Genomic DNA, 20235 nt, shown 5'->3' on the forward strand with positions numbered 1-20235 from the left:
TGACCATCTTTTATTTATATTTATATGCTTTCCACATGTGTAGCAAATTTTCACAATCTGATTTCTTTGACAGAATAATTATTCATAGAATCCTGATCACAGCATTTTGCGTTTTTTACAATCCTGAGCTCAACCAAAAATCTTATCAAATCTACCCATCCTTCACAAAGATATCTTGCTTGTCCCTTTTGGCCATCCATATTGGTTCACCTCCTCGGTTAATAACATGGGTTAGCAGTGTATGTATGAAGAAAAAAAAATCCACCGGGTTAGACACAGCGCCTGTGCTCTTTTGGCCCTTTAGGCCTTCCAGAACCCGGGCTACAGCTCCGTACTCCCTCCTTCCTCGTCTGTCTGTCGCATTTCAGCCGGAGGAGCCTCGGGGTCGAAGGTTCTGCCCTGCTCGCCTCGACCTCCACCTCCAGCTCCACCTCAGCACGGCTCCCGGATCTGCGATTATTAGCCGATTACGGCCGCGGCGGACACTTTGGCGGACGGAGCGTCGCGCGTTTCGAGCTCACGTTTTAGGGAGAAAAGGTAATAGTCGAACGTTTTTTTCTGGGGGAGAGAGAGAGAGAGAGAGAAAGAGAGAGAGAGAGGGAAAAAAAGAACGCGGAGGCACAAAGCGGCGGGTTAGAGGTGGCTGCTCTGCGCGTCCTGATCCAGGAAGAAAAGATCACAAGCTTTCTTTCTCTTTTTTCCCTTTCATGTCGCCGCCGTTTGTTGTTGGGGGTCTCTTTTTTCTTTTTGGAAACATTGTATCGTTTTCGAGTTGCTCGCGCGCGTCTCATCCCGCATCGCTCTTTCAGATCTCTCTCTCTCTCTCTCTCTCTCTCTCTCTCTCAAAAAAAAAAAAAAAAGAGGGGAGAAAGAAAGGAAAGAGCGGGAATCATTAATAGCGTTTAATCGCGCTATGGAGCTCATTGGCTTCTTATATTTTCTCAACAATGTGCAAAAAAATTCATTTCGGAGATTCGTGTTTGACATATCGGGACATTGTTGACACATTTGCGACCTTGGTGCACCTCTGAGGGCAGCTCGAGATCTTTTTCTTCACCAGAGGCCACGCTTAGATTCAGGGCTCCATAATTAATGATGCAGTCTGGGTAGGGGGTTTTGATGATTACATTTTTTTGACCCTTAAACAATCGATATCTGAAATAATCGTGTTTATTCTGCTCTGAATGATCCCCTGTGCAGTGGTCAGCGGGGTCAAGGTTCAAGTTTGGGGCGGAAAGCCGCCTGGCCTCGGCCTTGGGGCTCGAACGCCTGTAGAAGATTTCCCTCAGAATGACCTGGAAGCTAAATTAGGTCAACTATCCTGCAGAGAACATTCCCTCACAATCATATACACTGTAAACAAAAAGGGTACTAAGGGTAACATCATTGGGTATTTTTATTTTTTTTGTCTTTACCACAGAAATTGCGCATGACATGTACCTGTAAGCTAATTGCTAATTTAAAAAAATGCATTGGATATAAAGAAAATTATAATACTTGCCATCTGGTTAATAAAACAAGTCCACATTTGCTTATAAATATATATAATATAATACATATACACCAGATTTTATTACTACCCATGTGCCTGTGTAGTCTCAGGTGGACATTGCTGATGTTCTAACAATAGGGTTCAGTGGGAGACACAAAAATACAAGAACGTGCCATGTGACGATCAGCATTTGTATCGAGAATAAAAAAAAATTCACAAGATACAGTACAAGGCTATTCAGGGTCTCTGCGGTGTCTAAATGGTCCAAAATTGAAGAAAAATCCAAATTTCAGGCCTTAAAAAGTCTTGTCTTGTCCCTGTAACACTCCCTCTAACGCTCATTGAAACGTCCCTGCTGTACTTTAGAATGTCTTCGGTTTGTTTGTTTGTTTTGTTTCCGTGGTTGTCGTAGTCCTTTATAATATAATTTGCTACGCGTGAGACCAACATGCAACAGCCAATCAGCTTTCTGTTACTGGCATGAATCTTTTTAAGGTTGTACCGCAAGCGTAAAACGGATTTTATTGAAGTGCAATTTTAAAAAAATTTAATGTATTTAGGGCTCGGTTAAGGCCGGTTGCGAACGTGTTTTTGACGTCGTAAATTCTTACAAAGTCTTAAATTTGACTTGCAGAAACCATGCTATTGGACTCGGGAGTTTGACAAAGCGGGGCGGCTATCAGGAGTCGAGGCATTTCATTGTCTAGGTCTGGAACGGAGGTTGAATCATTGAGAGAAAGAGAGAGAGAGAGAGAGAGAGAGAGAAAGCTGGACCTTCTGCATCGTTTTCGAAACGTGGGCTCGATCTCACTGGAGCTCCTATCAGGATGTAGTCAAATAGTAACGAAGAATGAATCGAGACCAACAGAGGTTTCGACTGAGGGGAAAAAAATACGCTCAGAATTTCATTAGACAAATAACATCCCGTGCGTCTCTGCGGATGGTGTATTGATTTTATCGGATATTAGATTAGTATGCAATATGGTCGGAGCGGATTTATCCTTTACTTCCGTGCAAAAGGCGTACAAGTGTTTACTGTAAACCTTTCGAAGCTTTGACCCCAAGAGAGTAAATGCAGCTCGTATTTTACATTCGAAGTAAACGAAAGCTTCTGATGTCTACCATACCTTTGTAATTAAGTGCCCTGCCCTGGGGTACATAACTGGGCTAAAAACAGCCGTCTTTTGTACTGTATGTATTTATCGTTTACAATTGAATTATTTAAAGGTCTGATTGATTTTTGAAGCTATATCAAGCCTGGATGTAAGGACTCCCATTTAACAATGTATCTCAGGCCGTCTAAATTGCGGAATCGATGAACACATTGATTAATAATATTGGTATGTATTTAAATATACACTTATTAAACATGTTCCAGTGTTTGTGTTTTCCTTTAACAAGATTGCAAGGAAACAATTTTACCAGTCAGGACACTTTTTTTTTTTTTTTTGTTGATGAACAAAAATCAGCACAAAGCTCAGTGGAGTAAATGCTAAACGTCATTGTTCTTCCTGGTGTGTGTGTGTGTGTGTGTGTGTGTGTGTGTGTGTGTGTGTGTGTGTGTGTGTGTGTGGGGAGATGCATTGGGTTGAGGATAAAAATAGTCTTCAAATAGACCACACTGTTTATCCTAGTCGGTACTGTGCCGGATTCGAAGCTTGTCTGAGTGCCAGACGGTTACGTCTGTATAATTTTTGACAGCGGGAGGAAACCGGAGAACTCTGAAGAAACCACAGATATTCGGTTTTCGTTTTTATTTCTGGTTACTGAGGAAAATGAATGTGCGAGTAAAATGGATTAGACCAATCAGCTGGGTCGCGATGGTCCTGAAATACAGCGATATTCTCATTCTTCAATGTATAATATTTTGTGATATCGATGTATAAAGCTATTCCAGCTCATCCATACTTGCTCTCCTTCCTCCTTCACTCCCCCAGGTGGAGATTTTGGGCGGCGGGCGTTGAGTGATGCCCGCTGCGTGGCACGTTGACCCTGTTGCCCCCCGCTGACTCGCCCATGACCCCAGGAAGCGGCGTAATGGCGCGCCGAGGCTCCTCCCACTCGAAGGTGACCATCACGGTCGACGAGTACAGCTCGAACCCCACGCAGGCCTTCACACACTACAACATCAACCAGAGCCGCTTCCAGCCTCCTCATGTGCACATGTGAGTGAACGTCACTTCCCTGTCTTTTCCCTGTCTTTTTTCGCTCGCGGAGCCGATTGATCCGATTGATCAACACTCAGGAACCGACATCTGGCAGCTATTCGGGATGTGCAGTGCTCCAGGTGGCCTGGGGGTGTGGTATTGTTGTAAATAGGAGTGAGGTGGGGATGGGTGGAGGGGTGATGGTAAAGATTTTTCTTTGGGTGGTTAAATATTTGAAAGGTTTTTTTTTTTTTTTTTTTTTTTGGCTTGGCTTGTACCAAGAAAATAGGTGGAGAACCGAAAACGGGAATCTTTAGATGGATTTTGATCTTTTCGAATTTATTCTTTATAATCAAGCAGAAATTCCGAGACCATCGTTTTATTTTAGACCTTTTGGGTAATTTTATGTCATAATGACGGCGAATAATACAGAATCCAAGTTGGGTGGTTTGAGTCGTTCAGAAGACAATCGTGCACTTTGATTTCTAAAATGCATAAATAACTCAAAGGACAGTAATATTACAGTGAACTATTTTTGAATGGTCACTACATGATATTATACCGCTGTTAAATTCTAAATTCTGATTGGTCAGCAGTTTTAGCTATTAGACAAATACATTTTTGTAATTTTTTTATTGCTCTTTTAACTACCGTAATTTCCATACTATTAAACGCACACAAATATAAGCCGCACCCACTGAATTTGACAAAGATTTTTATTTTGAACATAAATAAGCCGCACCTGTCTATAAGCCGCGGGTTCCTACACTGAAACTAATGAACTTTACACAGGCTTTAATGAAAGACAGTGTCTGTTACACGGCTTGTATCTAAACAGTAGCCTACCAAGAAAGTCATTCTTCACTGTCTTCCTCCTTCCTTTCACAACAATTTCTCTCGAGAGTTTATCTTTTGGCATCGTGGTGCGTTTAAAAATCACCACCGGGGAATCTTTTCTCCCGATGCCGTGCAGCTCAGAACACAGGTGAAGTGTGTGTTTTCATGCCCGGTTGTTTTCAGCGTGACGAATGATTCGCATTTCCTGTAGACAGTCCGAGTGAGCGGCAGGTCAAACGTCAGAGAAACATCATCCATATTTATGATGTGCTGCGGCCCGATTCAGTGGGAGCGCATCTGATTCAATATAAAGAGTTTCATTGGTTCAGCTGAACCCGTTCCGCAATTTCATTGGTCTAATGTTATTGGGCTCAGTTTTTTGGCTTGAAGCTTGTGAAACCGGGAAAAACCCAGGGCTTGGGGGTTGATAATGGTGTCGTTTTCTGTGTGTTTTGTATTGTGTGCGCGTGTATTCAGTATGTAGTATAAATGAAGGAGTCGGCAGTTTTAGTGGTTCAGGTTTGGATTACAGTTTTTTGAATATTGTAGGTGATAACAGGAATAAACACGCTATTGCAGATAAAATGCAAACGTGAATAGATACAAAAAAAACCCCCAGTGTTTTTTAGTGAATAGAACATTCCAGTCGTTAGGAAATTGCCGTGCCGGAGAACGAGGGATAAAACTTCAGAATGTTGCTTCAACCCCCTTCCCCTTAAAACAATTGTCAGCATGAATGCGGTAAAATATCGTCACTGCTTCGGTGTTAAAGGATTCGGATTGGCTCCTGGTTTGGAGAGAAGCATAAGGATTTTTGGCTTCTGAGCTTCATGTCTGATTCTAAATCTGTCCATTGAGATCAGCTGCAGATATGTAGGTTTATGAATTTTTGTATTTATTTTATATATACTTTTTTTTAAGTTAATATCCATGTACATCATAAAATATGATGCCGTCATAAAAAAAAAAAAATATACATCACAGATTCATTCTCCTTTTTTGCTTTCGATATTGAATCAAATAATTGAAATTTTTTAATCACACACAAATGCAGCCATCGAAATCTCACAATACCAAATATATGATCAATTGTGTGAAAGTGCCCAATATATTAATTGAACATGGAAATATTAGGAAATTTCAGGTTAGAAGTTCCTAGGATTTTTAAAGAGCAGCACCCGAAACCTCCTGCCGAACCTCTCCTGCTGCGCTTGAAAAGCACATCGTGATCCATACGAAGTTCTCGAGAGCATAGACAGAATTTCGGATGAAGCGATGGAATACTGATTGTTGATTTATTTTACATCCAGTTTGTTTTAACCAAAGCCACATTGTTAAAAGTCTCAATATTTTGATGGCAAAAAAATGACAATTTTTGGAATATTTTATATTTTGTGCAAAAATATATACATAAAAATATATATAAATAAAAATAAAAAAATAATATAAACATTTTGGAAACAATTGGATTCAATGATAATATTTTTTATTTTCAAGACAAAAAGCGATCGAAGGCAATGGACGCGGATTTATAGTTTCTTGCTATTTTATTTTTTATGACTTATGTGTTTAAGAATCTCGAACAATCCAGATGTAAAATAAGCGATCAACCATCAACCAAGTTGTTTCATCTAATGTTCTGGCTTCACTCTGAGAAGTTCACATGGATCACCAGGTGCTTTTCATAAGCAACAAGAGTGACAGGAACTGGAAGTCTGACTCGTGTCCTTTTCTTTCAGTGTTCTATCATGCACACAATTTTCAGACATTTATTACAGAACAAATCTTCCCTTAACTCAGTGGTTAAAGCTCTGGGTTACTGATCAGAAGGTCAGGGGGTTCAAGCCCCGGTATTGCCAAGCTGCCACTCTTGGGGCCCTTGAGCAAGGCCCTTAACCTTCTGAGCTCTAGGGGCGCTGTATCATGGCTGAGTCTGCACTCTGACCCCGGCTTCCTACATCGCTGGGAAATGTAAAGAACAAATTTCACTGTGCTTTTAAAGTACAAACACACCAAAATATACACTTTATATAAAAGTGTAAAGATTCTTTCTTTCTTTCTTTCTTTCTTTCTTTCTTTCTTTCTTTCTTTCTTTCTTTCTTTCTTTCTTTCTTTCTTTCTTTTTATAAATTTTTTTATTGTCTACATTTCTTTGCTTTCCTTTGCTTTAACATATTTCTTTCTTCTTAGCTTTCTTGCTTTCTTTCATTTTTTTAAATTTTTTTTCTAGCTTTCTTTTTCTTCAGTTTTCCTGCTGGAAGCACACAATTGTGTCAGGTGGATTTGCATTTGGAAGCAAGAAATTTTCTTGTAATTTGTCCCTTTCTTTTTTCTTTTTTTTTCTTTTCCCCTATGTTCTTTCTTGCTTTCTTTCTGTTGTCCACAAAATATCTTTTCACTGCTTTTTCTTTCTTTCTAGCTTTCTTGCTGTCATTTCCATTTTTTCTTACTTTGTTGTCCACATTTATTTGTTTTTTGATATTTCTTGCTTTCTTGTTTTGTTTTTTGTTTGTTTTTTTTTCTTTAGTTTTCCTGCTTTTTTTTGCTTTCTTTTTTTTTTTTCTGTTGTTTTTGTTGTTGTTATTTTGTTCACATTTATGCCATTTGGCAGACGCCCTTATCCAGAGCGACTTACAGCTGAGCAGGAGATACAACTGGCTTTGGATTGGAAGGTTGTGAGATCAAATCCCATGTAAATCACCAAACCATTATTATTATTATTTTCCCCCTAGGTTAGGATTGAATGATGGCTTTAAAAAATTGTGCTCTAAAGGGCATTGATTATATATAAATGTTCTTTCTTTCTTTCTTTCTTTCTTTCTTTCTTTCTTTCTTTCTTTCTTTCTTTCTTTCTTTCTTTCTTTCTTTCTTTCTTTCTTTCGTTCTTTCGTTCTTTCTTTCTTTTCATTTTGTTCTTTTCTTTCTTTTCATTTTGTTCTTTTCTTTCTTTTCATTTTGTTCTTTTCTTTCTTTCATTTTGTTCTTTTCTTTCTTTCTTTCTTTCTTTCTTTCTTTCTTTCTTTCTTTCTTTCTTTCTTTCTTTCTTTCTTTCTTTCTTTCTTTCTTTCTTTCATTTTGTTCTTTTCTTTCTTTCTTTCTCTCTCTCTCTCTCTCTCTCGCTCTCTCTCTCCCTCCCTCCCTCCCTCCCTCCATGTGCGTGTTCCGAAACATAAAGCCGTTTTCTCCTTTTAATAAAAAAAAAAAAAAAAAAAGCAATCAAGTCATCGTAATTCACATTTTGCTTTCAAATTGATCATTAAACCCCCCTGAATAAACTCTGAGTACACGACCGGATCAGGATCGCGGTTAGGGATTCGGAAATAGAAAATTGGTGCGTGGCCACACGTTCTTGAATAATGTATTACTGAGAACCGAAGCACAAACTTGTACGCTGCTTTGAGTCGTTAAAACAAACACACACATTATATAGGCTGAGGCATTATGTATACTGAGTGATCCGAGGCTCGCTCGTTCGGCTCCAGCACCAGGTTTCCGTCGGCGATGTCACCCCGCAAGGTTAACGACGCCGAAGCCACCCGGGAATGTGCCTCGCAAGGCGGCCATCATGTTCCTGTACTTATTAACCAGGAGAGGGGTCAAAGGTCAGCTCAGTTGATTAGCCGTTTAACAATGCCTCTTTGACCCCCGAGGGGGCAGAGCTCAGCTTTTCACCGCCGAGCTTATTGACTGCCGATGATGATGCTCTAATGACGGCACGAGGACGGGGAAGAACAGGAGCAGGCTGATTAGAGCTAAACCTCCTGCACAATTAAAAGCCCTGGAGGGAAGAGGAGTCGGGGGGGGGGGGGGGGACGTGCTGAAGTGGCGTTTTCTTTATCTGCTGCTGGATATCGTGACGTTTGCGGCGTGGTGTCTCTAAATTCTAGTGTTCAGGGCAGAAAGGAAAGAAACAGCAATTAAAAAATCATGACGAATCAGGCTTCGGAGGAATACACTATAGCAAATGTATTGGGACACCTGATAAAAAAAAAAAAAGTTTTTTTTTCTCTATGAATATATACCTTATTACACTTACATCTGAGCAGGAGAGGGTTAAGGGCCTTGCTCAAGGGCCCAGCAGTGGCAGCTTGGTGGTGGTGGGATTTGAACTTGTGACCCTCCGATCCGAAGTCCAATGCCTTCAACCTTCACCATTTCTGTTGCGGTCCACATACATTGCTTTTTATTGTTTCTTGCTTTCTTTTTTATTCATTTATTTTCGCCTTTTTGCTGGCTTTCCTTCTTTATAGCTTTCTTTCTTTCTTTTTTTTCTTCCTTGGTTTGTTCCTCTTTCTGTCCATCTGTTTGTTCAGTGTGGAGGAGGGCTGACTCTTGCTGAAACAGGGAATAATGTATAATGTATATGTACGGTGTATAATTAGATGTGTGTAGCTGCTCGCTCACTTTCTCCGCGGTGACTCGTTTATGAACGACTGATTTATTGCAATTCCCAAGCAAGATCAGCCGCTAATTAATATAAACCACGAATCATTGGTGTCCTCTGAAGCTAAAAGCAAAGCGGTGGTATTAAAGTGCAGTTTAATAATTAGTTGAGATCCCGTAAGCCGCTCACGAGGGAAAACGAGTGATGAGAAACTATAGGCGTAACGCATGGCCGCGGCCGTGACTCGCTCACCCTCGTCCGTTCCACCTGTGTTTCAGTTTTGGGAATTTCTTCTTCAGTTTAGTTCAGTTCTTTTCAGTTTCTTATTTATTGTTGCTTCTCAAAGGTGTTTTTTTTTTTTATATATATATATATATATAATTAAATGTTTAATTGCCTAAAGTGCTCTGTTTTTTTTTTTTTTTCTTCTGTACATTTGTAGTGCTTCAGGTGTGTGTGTGTGTGTGTGTGTGTGTGTGTGTGTGTGTGTGTGTGTGTGTGTGTGTGTGTGTGTGTGTGTGTGTGTGTGTGTGTTCAGTTTAGTTTAGACATGGTGACTAAATCAGCTTCTTTCTTTCTTTCTTTCTAGTTGATGGTGTTTGGTTGCTGCTGGTTGGTTGGTGGTTTTAAATAGTGTTGCTGGGTGGTGGTATTTGGTGGTGCTGGTTAGTTGGTGTTGGTTGGTGGTTTTAAATAGTGTTGCTGGGGTGGTGGTGGTATTATTTGGTGGTGGTTGGTGTTCGGAACCTCAGGTACATTAATGGATCCCAGCAGGGCTATTAGATGTTTTAATTCTCTACTTTCTCCTGATTGTGGACGATAATTGGATTTGGCGTCGTGATGCTGCTCTGCTCGTCTCTCCCTTATTCAACTACTGGCTTTTTATTATACATTCCTGTGTTTATTCGTCTCTCCTGGCTTTTTGTTTCTTTAGTCTGATTTGTCTTTACCTTTTCCTTTCTTTCTTTCTTTCTTTCTTTCTTTCTTTCTTTCTTTCTTTCTTTCTTTCTATCTATCTATCTATCTATCTATCTATCTATCTATCTATCTATCTATCTATCTATCTATCTATCTATCTATCTATCTATCTATCTATCTATCTATCTATCTATCTATCTATCTATCTATCTATCTATCTATCTATCTATCTTTCTTTCTGCAGATTTGTAGTGTATTTGTGCTGATGTGTCTGTTACAGATTCTTCATGTCTCTTTATTCACATAGATTTTTTGTCATCCATTTTCCTGCTGTTGTGTAGGTTGCGTGTATGTGCTGTAGTGTAGGTTGCGTGTATGTGCTGTAGTGTAGGTTGCGTGTATGTGCTGTAGTGTAGGTTGCGTGTATGTGCTGTAGTGTAGGTTGCGTGTATGTGCTGTTGTGTAGGTTGCGTGTATGTGCTGTTGTGTAGGTTGCGTGTATGTGCTGTTGTGTAGGTTGCGTGTATGTGCTGTTGTGTAGGTTGCGTGTATGTGCTGCTGTGTAGGTTGCGTGTATGTGCTGCTGTGTAGGTTGCGTGTATGTGCTGCTGTGTAGGTTGCGTGTATGTGCTGCTGTGTAGGTTGCGTGTATGTGCTGCTGTGTAGGTTGCGTGTATGTGCTGCTGTGTAGGTTGCGTGTATGTGCTGCTGTGTAGGTTGCGTGTATGTGCTGCTGTGTAGGTTGCGTGTATGTGCTGTTGTGTAGGTTGCGTGTATGTGCTGTTGTGTAGGTTGCGTGTATGTGCTGCTGTGTAGGTTGCGTGTATGTGCTGCTGTGTAGGTTGCGTGTATGTGCTGTAGTGTAGGTTGCGTGTATGTGCTGTAGTGTAGGTTGCGTGTATGTGCTGTAGTGTAGGTTGCGTGTATGTGCTGTAGTGTAGGTTGCGTGTATGTGCTGTAGTGTAGGTTGCGTGTATGTGCTGTAGTGTAGGTTGCGTGTATGTGCTGTTGTGTAGGTTGCGTGTATGTGCTGTAGTGTAGGTTGCGTGTATGTGCTGTAGTGTAGGTTGCGTGTATGTGCTGTAGTGTAGGTTGCGTGTATGTGCTGTAGTGTAGGTTGCGTGTATGTGCTGTAGTGTAGGTTGCGTGTATGTGCTGTAGTGTAGGTTGCGTGTATGTGCTGTAGTGTAGGTTGCGTGTATGTGCTGTTGTGTAGGTTGCGTGTATGTGCTGCTGTGTAGGTTGCGTGTATGTGCTGCTGTGTAGGTTGCGTGTATGTGCTGCTGTGTAGGTTGCGTGTATGTGCTGCTGTGTAGGTTGCGTGTATGTGCTGCTGTGTAGGTTGCGTGTATGTGCTGCTGTGTAGGTTGCGTGTATGTGCTGCTGTGTAGGTTGCGTGTATGTGCTGCTGTGTAGGTTGCGTGTATGTGCTGCTGTGTAGGTTGCGTGTATGTGCTGCTGTGTAGGTTGCGTGTATGTGCTGCTGTGTAGGTTGCGTGTATGTGCTGCTGTGTAGGTTGCGTGTATGTGCTGCTGTGTAGGTTGCGTGTATGTGCTGCTGTGTAGGTTGCGTGTATGTGCTGCTGTGTAGGTTGCGTGTATGTGCTGCTGTGTAGGTTGCGTGTATGTGCTGCTGTGTAGGTTGCGTGTATGTGCTGCAGTGTAGGTTGCGTGTATGTGCTGCTGTGTAGGTTGCGTGTATGTGCTGCTGTGTAGGTTGCGTGTATGTGCTGCTGTGTAGGTTGCGTGTATGTGCTGCTGTGTAGGTTTTTCACCTCTGCTTCGGCTTTAGCGTGAAAAGAAAAAGACATTCCCGAATCGAAGGGAAAAATGACACTTTCTCCACAAGTGTAAAAGCGTGTCTGAGCTCAAAGGCAGTTTAAAGGCGTTCGCTTCATTGTGGCATCACGCTATACTGCACGTGTCCTTCACGATGAGAATGAGAGGCTGCTGAGGCACTCGGGTGATTAAAATGCTCTGCTTTCACAGGGTTTGGGTTCTAATCGACACGTGAGCACACGTGTAAAGCTGCAGCTACACGAGTGCCATTGCTCACATACTTGCCTGCGTGCCTTTTGTACATGCGGCAGATGAAAAGATTGAATCACCAGAGAACAGGTCAGGAGCAGAAACGTCTCTGTCCTCCAGGCTTCCATCGTGGCTGAAGATGTTTAGCGATTTCATGGCAACTCTTCTGGGACTCGGGCTGCTCTCTGTGCTGCAGCATTGGAGGTGTTCAAAAATACAGAGGAGCTCTGTTAGGTTCTTTTTCGAACATTCTGCCGTCATCGTGACTGCTGTCATGAGCTGCATCTCAAATACAACGAAACTGCAAGATCTTCATGGGATCTTCTTTTTTTCTTTCTTTCTGTCCTTTTTGCTTCTTTTTCTCTTTGTATTTCCACCTCTTTCTTTGTATATTTCTTACTTTCTTGCTTCCTTACTTCCGTTCATGTCTCTTGTTTTACTGTACTTTGTTTGTTTCTTTGTTTCTTTCTTTCGTTCTTTCTTTCTGTAGTAGCGTGTGATCAGGTGAGGTGTTGCGGGTTCAGTTTGATCAGTGAGTATTTGCCTTGTGACTGTGCTGAATAAACACATGGCTGCAGAAGCTCCTGCACTCAGGAGAAGGAGGAACAATCTAAGTAACACCTCCAGGATGATGAGGTTCACTGCAATAAGAGCCTCAGTGATTAATATAGTATGATAATGTATGAGACGATGGTGAGATTGAGGATGATTAGGAGGAGAATGATAAAGTTGATGATGATGAAGATGATGATGATGATGATGGTAAGGAGGAGGAGAAGGATTAGAAATGATAGTGAGGAGGAGGATGATGATGAGGAGGATATTAATGAGATTGATGATATGAATGTTGATAGGATGGTGATGAGGTGGAGGATAATGATAAGAATGATGATATGATGGTGAGAAGGAGGAGGATGAGGAAGAGGAGGAGAATGATGAGAATATTATGATGGTGAGGAGGAGGAGAATGATGATGATGATGATGATAATGATGAGAATATGATGGTGAGGAGGAGGATGATGATGAGAATGATATGGTGGTGAGAAGGAGGATGGTGTTGATGAGGAGGAGGAGGAGGATGATGAGAATAATATGGTGAGGATGGTGATGATAAGACTAATAAAATGATAGTGAGGAGGTGGATGGTGATATGATGGTGAGGATGGTGATGACGAGGGTGAGGTTGAGTATTCGGTGAAGAGATTCACTCTGTGGTTGTGTTCACTCTGCAGGGTGGAACCCATTCCGTACGACGCCCCGAAACCAGCAGGTCACACGCGTTTCGTTTGCGTCTCCGACACACACTCGAGGACGGATGGCATCCAGATGCCGTATGGCGACGTGCTGCTCCACACCGGTGACTTCACTGAACTCGGCCTCCCGTCTGAGGTGAAGAAATGTAACGACTGGTTAGGTGAGGACCTGCTGATGTTCCTGATGTTCTTCAACCTGTGGCAGCACACACACACACACACACACACACACACACACACACACACACACACACACACACATACATCACACAAACAATCACTCTCTGATACATAACACAATTTAGTTATTTCCTCTTTTCTTTCTTTAGTTCTTTCGTTCGTTTTTTTCTTTATTTAGTTCAGATAACCCAGGCCGACCTTTAACCCTGAACATCAAAGCGTCGGCATTTGAAAGTATCTCAGGACATGTAGCTCAGTGTAGCTCTGTGTTCATGATGCTAAACATCTATACAATTGCAGATTTATGAATGGAATTATTTTTTTTTTTTGGCTTGAGCGCTTGTTTCTTCATGTCCCACGTCTCGTCTCGTCTCAGAGGATTTTGCTGCGTCAGCAGGTTGCAAAGCCACACATCGATTTCTCAATTCATGTAGCGTCTTCACTACCTGCCCGCCATATGGCCGCTTTGCTCCTCTAATTAAAATGCCATATTTAATGTGTAGTGTGCGGGCACACACACACACACACACACACACACACACACACACACACACACTGCCTTCATCCACACACACACACACACCCACACACTGCCTTACACACACACACACACACACACACACACACACACACACACACACACACACACACACACACTGCCTCCATCCACACACACACACCCACACACTGCCTTACACACACACACACACACACACACACACACACACACACACACACACACACACACACACTGCCTCCATCCACACACACACACCCACACGCTGCCTTACACACACACACACACACACACACACTTCCATCCACACACACTGCCTCCATCCACACACAAACACTGCCATCTACATACACGCTGCCTCTGTAAACACACACGCTGCCTCCACACACACACACACGCTTCCTTACACACACACACACACACACACACTGCCTCCCTCCACACACACACACACACACACACACACACACACACACACGTGCTGCTTTCACACACACTGCCTCCATCCACACACACACATACGCTGCTTTCACATACACTGCCCCCATCCACACACACACACACACACGTGCTGCTTTCACACACACTGCCTCCATCCACACACACACACACACACACACACACACACACACACACACACACACACACACACACACTGCCTGAATAACCACTGTGGATTATTCTCTTTCTTTTCTCTCGTCCTGTCTTCTTCCTCACATGAAAGTTTTTTTTTTCTTTTCGCTTTTGTGGAATGTTTTTTTCCACTTTTTGTCTCTTCTAAATGTTTCCCTGCTCTGTCTTTCTCGCTTACTTATGTTTTTTTACAGGATTATTTATTTATTTTAACTTTTTTGATTAATTACCTCTTTTTTTTTCCTAATGCCAAAATTTCCTTTGTTTCATTTGCTTTCCTTTCTTTCTGTCGTTCTTGCTTTCTTTCTTTCTGTCTTTTTTAGCTTTTTTTTCTTGCTTTCTAGCTTTCCTTAATTATTTATTTTTTTCTCTTTTTCATTTTTTGATGTCTTTATTCTTTCCTGTTTGCTCCCCCCCCTTTGTTTCTTTTTGCAGTCGCTTTTGTCTTATTTTTTCTTTCTTTGCTTTCCTTCTTATTATGCTTTCTTTCCTTCTTTTTCCTTTTTTCTTTGCGTTTTTATCCCCTTATCTTTATTTTTCCCCATTTTGCTTAATTTCTCATACTCAGTTTTTTGTTCTGCCTCTTTGCTACTGTTCTCTGGTGTCTCTCCCCTTCAGGTTCTACTGCTCCGTTTTTCCACAATCTCACTTTCAATGCACATTTATTTATAGCTGAATGTGAGATGGCTTCTGTGCACTGCAGAACGAAGCCCCGATTGTGTGGGTTTTCACCTTGTTTTTGATCCCGTCTCATCTCCACCTGCAGGAAGTCTGCCCTACGAGTACAAAGTGGTCATCGCCGGGAACCACGAGCTGACGTTCGACAAGGACTTTATGGCCGACCTGGTCAAGCAGGACTACTACCGCTTCCCCTCAGTGTCCAAGCTGCGGCCCGAGGACTTTGATAACGTTCAGTCTCTGCTCACGAACTGCATCTACCTGCAGGACTCCGAGGTCACGATCAAAGGCTTCAGGATATACGGGACCCCATGGTGAGTTTATAAAATCAGTCATTTCCACTTACATGTCCAGAATCGGGAGCGTCTTTAAGATTTCCACACAAGACCCGCGATTTACGCTAAATTAATTTCCTTTTTTATGCTTTCCCTCCCCCCTTCAGTTTTATGGTTTATGCTTCTGTTTCTGACATGTGCAAGGACAGACCTTTCAGCTGTGGCACTACATCAATAACGGGATGTTTGTCCTTGGTTCGGTTCCCTCTGAGGAAAAATTGAATTAGTGCTTATTTTTAACAGAAAAGCCGAGTGGGAGTTCTGTTTGGACTTCCTGATTATGGACTCGAAAACGAGAGGAAGTCGCAATGGCGTTAAGTCCTTGGCGATGAAGTGGCTATTGAAAATCTCCTTTACTTTTGGCTTTCATGCTTTCGATCACATGTAATAAGCTTTTAAATGGTTGTGTTTTTAAAAGGCTTTTCTGTTGTTCTTAAAGCCTTTTATATACTTTTAATGGCTTCCACTCTGAATTCCAGTTTGGCCTCTTTTTTTATTTTTTTTCTCTCTCTTTCTTTTCTTTTCTTTTTTTTTTTTTTTTATAGATTTCTCAAGTTTACCATGACACATTCAGCCCCAAGCAACGCCGCGTCACTCTCCGCTGACTTCTCGCTATTTTAGCTAAGTCTAAAACAAGCCCTTTATCGGAGCTGCTCTAATCCTGAATTTGACGTTTAGATTATTTAGTTGGGTTGAAAGGAAAGACCCTTTTCTTTCCTTTATTTCCTTTAATTGGATTGAAGTTTGGCTTTTAGAGATTTTCTGATAAGATGTCTCGGCTAATGTTTCTTCAATTATCACAAAAGAAAAGTACTTCTGAGAGGATCTGAAAGCTACTCTGAGAAGGGGAAGTTATAAAGGCCAAAGGGTGGGGTTACAGGTTATCGAAGAGCATACCGTGTTGCGAGATGCGAACCTTTGCCCCCTTTTCTTTTTTTTGACATACAGTAATTTTGCTCCTTGTGTTTAATGCGCTATGTAATTATAAGGTCACAGCCGTGTCATTTTTCCTCCCTGTATTTTGAGCTGAGGGTGTACATACTTTTGCGCTGGTGTTATGGTTTGGATTTTTTACCCTTTAAATGATCAAGCTGATAGTGAAAATGTAAAGAAAATAGTGATTATAGAATAAAGAAAGGAAAAGAACCAGTAAATGGCAATTAATGAAGATATTTATTGTAATATGTATTTTGAAAAAGAAAAATCAGTGGAAAAAGTCAGTGGAGAAGTGACTATATTTCTCCACAGCAAACAAAAAAAACTCTGACCTTTGATTCCATCTGATTTCGGTTTCCATACATTTTGGATTTTTTTTCTTTAAATGGCTTGTTATACACAGACTGAAATCCATCCATAGGACCAGTCACTGACATTTGATATATATAAATGGGGTTTCAACTAACAAATATTTTGATAATCGATTAATCGGATGATTATTTTTCGATTAATCAATTAATCTAATTTTAATCAATTTAATTTTAATTAGATGTTTTGCTTATTATAACTATATCAAACGCTAATTCTAAGTATTTAAGTATAAAGGTTGTACTTAAAAATGCTAAAGCCACATATTGAGTTTAAGTATCTTTAATTTACACATTTTATAGCTTTGCAGATGGCAAAATGACAACCATGCTTAAAAAATCTCTATAAAATACAACATGTAATACATTTTGTTTAAAGAATACACAGCTATTTTGTTCATTTGTGAAGATATATGCATCTAGAATATATAATTAATGAAATTTTGTATAATAATTGAATGAAATAAGCAAATTAAATATACAAATATAAAAAGCGTATAGAGCGTATAGTAAAGTCGCAGTAAATCATGTGTGAAAACAGAAGTTACTGTTGTAGAAGACAGATGCTATAAAAAGAGAATAGAAGGAGAAATGCAGCAGGCTAACAGGCCCCACAACCAGCTGTTATTTGATGTTTTTATGTTTAGTGTTTGTTCGCACCGGTTTAATTGAATCCATCACGATGCCGCGAGCGAGCTGATCGCGCAACCCGATGCTCGTGAGTCACGACAGAGCGGATCTTTCCTGAAGTTAGCAAACAATACACCATTATATACAAGTTTCTGTTTACCATGCTGATGTTTCGACCTTCATCCGTGACACCAGTGTGTTTTCTTTGCACGTGCATCACTGTGGTACTTCCATTCCACACAAGCGCCGATTTGCATAACTTCCAGGGACGGTTTTCTTTGTTGCGTTTAATAGAAAATGCTCCTATTCCTTAGATGACTTGGGACGCACACTTTCCTGCTGCCGATTGACCCTGTACTGTCTGCTTTTTTAGCAAGAGATGGTGTTATCTTGGCATCACACTAACCCATAACATGAGCAGCCCAACTAATTGATAACACCACTCGTTGACAACGAATTTCATTATCGATTTTATTGATAAGTTGTTGCAGCCCTAATATAAACATAACACTTAATGTAAAATAGTACTGAACTTATATCATTATATTAATAAATATAATTATATAAATATTAATTTATAATAAACATAATATATCCCGCATAATATATCTTTTCGTGCAGCGCGCAGTCTCGTTTAAAAACAAATCGTACGTGATGTTAGTAATTCGCCTCTAGAAGCCGCTCTCGCAGCAAACGCGACCTGGAAAAACTATGGGTTTGGATAGTGCAGATTATCCCATCAGTCAATTATCGATACTGAATAATCGGTAAAACCGATGCATCGGTCGACCTCTAATCAGCACAAATTGGACTAAATTGCACTATATGGACAAGTATTGGGACACCTGCCTTTTCCAGCAATATGTGATTTTTTTTTTTTTTTTTTTTTTATTTATTTTTTTTCCTCCCCCAAACTGTTACCACAAGGTGTATTGTACAATTCAATTGTAGAGAATGTCTGAACGCCGGAGCATGGCATATCCCCTTCATATGAACTTGGAGACCCAAACCTGTTCCAGCATGCCGTGTTTATGTGCACAAAGCCAGCGTTATAAAGATATGCTTTGCATGAGTTGGACAGGAAGATCTTGCGTGGTCTGCTATAGAGCTATAAATACTATTGAAAATGTATGTGAACTCTGACTGGACCCCAGACTTCCTCCCCTCACCTACATCAATACCTGACATTACTAACATTATTGTGGCTGAATGATCACAAAATCTAGTGGAACATCTTCCCAGAAGGCCTGGAGTTTACTGTAATGTATTAAAATTTTAAACTTAGTCAAACAGGATACTCAAAAAGAAGCACATCCTAATCATGTGGTCCACTAATGTTTGTGTTGTTTATTGGTTTCAGAGCAAAACCTTGTTTAAGATACAGACTCTGTGTGGCGATTACAGTGGAGACCTTCAGCTGATCCACAGTTATTCAGTTCACACACAATATCCTATTCTTTAGTTAAGCACTCATCCGTCAGCAGGTATTAGGGTTTTTCTCACCTTTGTACCGAGGCTCAAGGCTGTACGAGATTGCCATGTGGGTGAAAAGACCAAGGACGAGACTATGAAGACAAGAGTGATAGCAGCCCGGAGCATTCATTTATGTTTATGGATGGGGTCCAGCGCAGTGCATGGCAAGTTGAAAGCTTGTCTCGTGGGGAGAAAAAAAGGTTAACATTTTTTTTTTTTAGGTGTTTCTTGGAGCATTTTGCTAATCCGACTGTAAACCCTTGCCATAAATAAATCTGTGGTTTGTGAGAGCGACACTGCTTGCAGCAAACAGGACCCGAGATTGCAAGCTGCAAAGCTGCAAGAAATTCTTGCCCAGAAATCCAAATATCTTTGGCTGCTGAAAGGAAATGAGATTCTTGGTTCAGAGCAGGCAGAAGTAGCCATGTGGGGGGAGTGTGGGGGGGGGGGACTCTTTCGGGTCCTGCTTTTTTCCCAGCCTCTCCCGCAGGAAGTGGCCTTTGTTCCTGAACATCCTGCCTCTTTGTTGGGATTGTGGATCAGACGTTGGGCTGACCCAGGCTGCGCTAACCTTCCTGACCTCGGGGCCCCAACAAGCACCGAGGTCATTTCCACTGCCTCATTCTTCTCGGCACAAAGAGCTCAGCCAGGCTCAACTCTCTCGGCGATGCTCGTCTGTGTTGTGGGGCCAACCGATACACAAGCTCTACTAAAAAAAAAAAAAAAAAAAGAGAGAGAGAGATTATTTATCATGCGCTTCATTTCATGGTGGTTCTGACCTTTACTGCTTCTGACCCAGACAAGGCTAATGATTATTCAAACATTGTTGCTCCAGATAGCTTCAATATACCACACATAGATTTATTTTTTCTTCCTAAGGCAACTTGCACTTACAGGATGACTTCTAAGATGGCACACAATAGCATAAGCCCCTTAACGTTATGCCGCGTCTGATGTACAGCTATATAATATACGTTCCCACGAACAGCCCTCTTGATTGGTTCGAGCGAGGAGCAAGCTCTACACCCCGGCTTTCGCAAATCAAAGACTTCCCCCCCCCATAATCCTCTTAGCGAAGCGGACAACGGTCATGTGACCTTGTTTCGCATCAAGTGCAAGCGAGCTTTGTATGGCAAAGCCACGTGATTTATTTTTTTTTTTTTGGTGGTGGTGGTGAGGTCGTTGTCATCTGCGTTGCCATGGAAACCATAGCATGGCTCTGTCTCCTGGAATCACGTATGTTACGGTAACCGTGCCAGCAAAGGTTTCAGGATATCGACGACATCGAGCTGCTGTTAGAGTCTGGATTTTCTCCAGCAGGAAGCCTCAGTATTTTAGCGGTAAGAGTTTGTATTGTGTAAACGAACCGCCGTTCCAGACCGACCGTATTCCCACGTCGCAACCGGTGTTCCTAGGATTGGCTCC

The 20235-nt window shown here is 41.3% G+C and overlaps 1 protein-coding gene across 1 annotated transcript in view; it reads left to right on the plus strand.

Moving 5' to 3' along the window:
- Positions 1–208: 208 nt before the first annotated feature.
- mpped2 (metallophosphoesterase domain containing 2b) overlaps positions 209–20235 on the plus strand; it is a 34976-nt gene continuing 14949 nt past the window's right edge. Inside the window, exons 1-4 of the mRNA XM_083561148.1 lie at positions 209–537; positions 3430–3657; positions 13040–13221; positions 15157–15382. Coding sequence (XP_083417274.1) covers positions 3509–3657; positions 13040–13221; positions 15157–15382 — 557 coding nt within the window. The 5' untranslated portion in view covers positions 209–537; positions 3430–3508. The remainder of the gene's footprint in view (positions 538–3429; positions 3658–13039; positions 13222–15156; positions 15383–20235) is intronic.

This window comes from Silurus aristotelis, assembly GCF_946808225.1.
Source record: "Silurus aristotelis genome assembly, chromosome: 14".
Lineage (NCBI taxonomy): Eukaryota > Metazoa > Chordata > Actinopteri > Siluriformes > Siluridae > Silurus > Silurus aristotelis.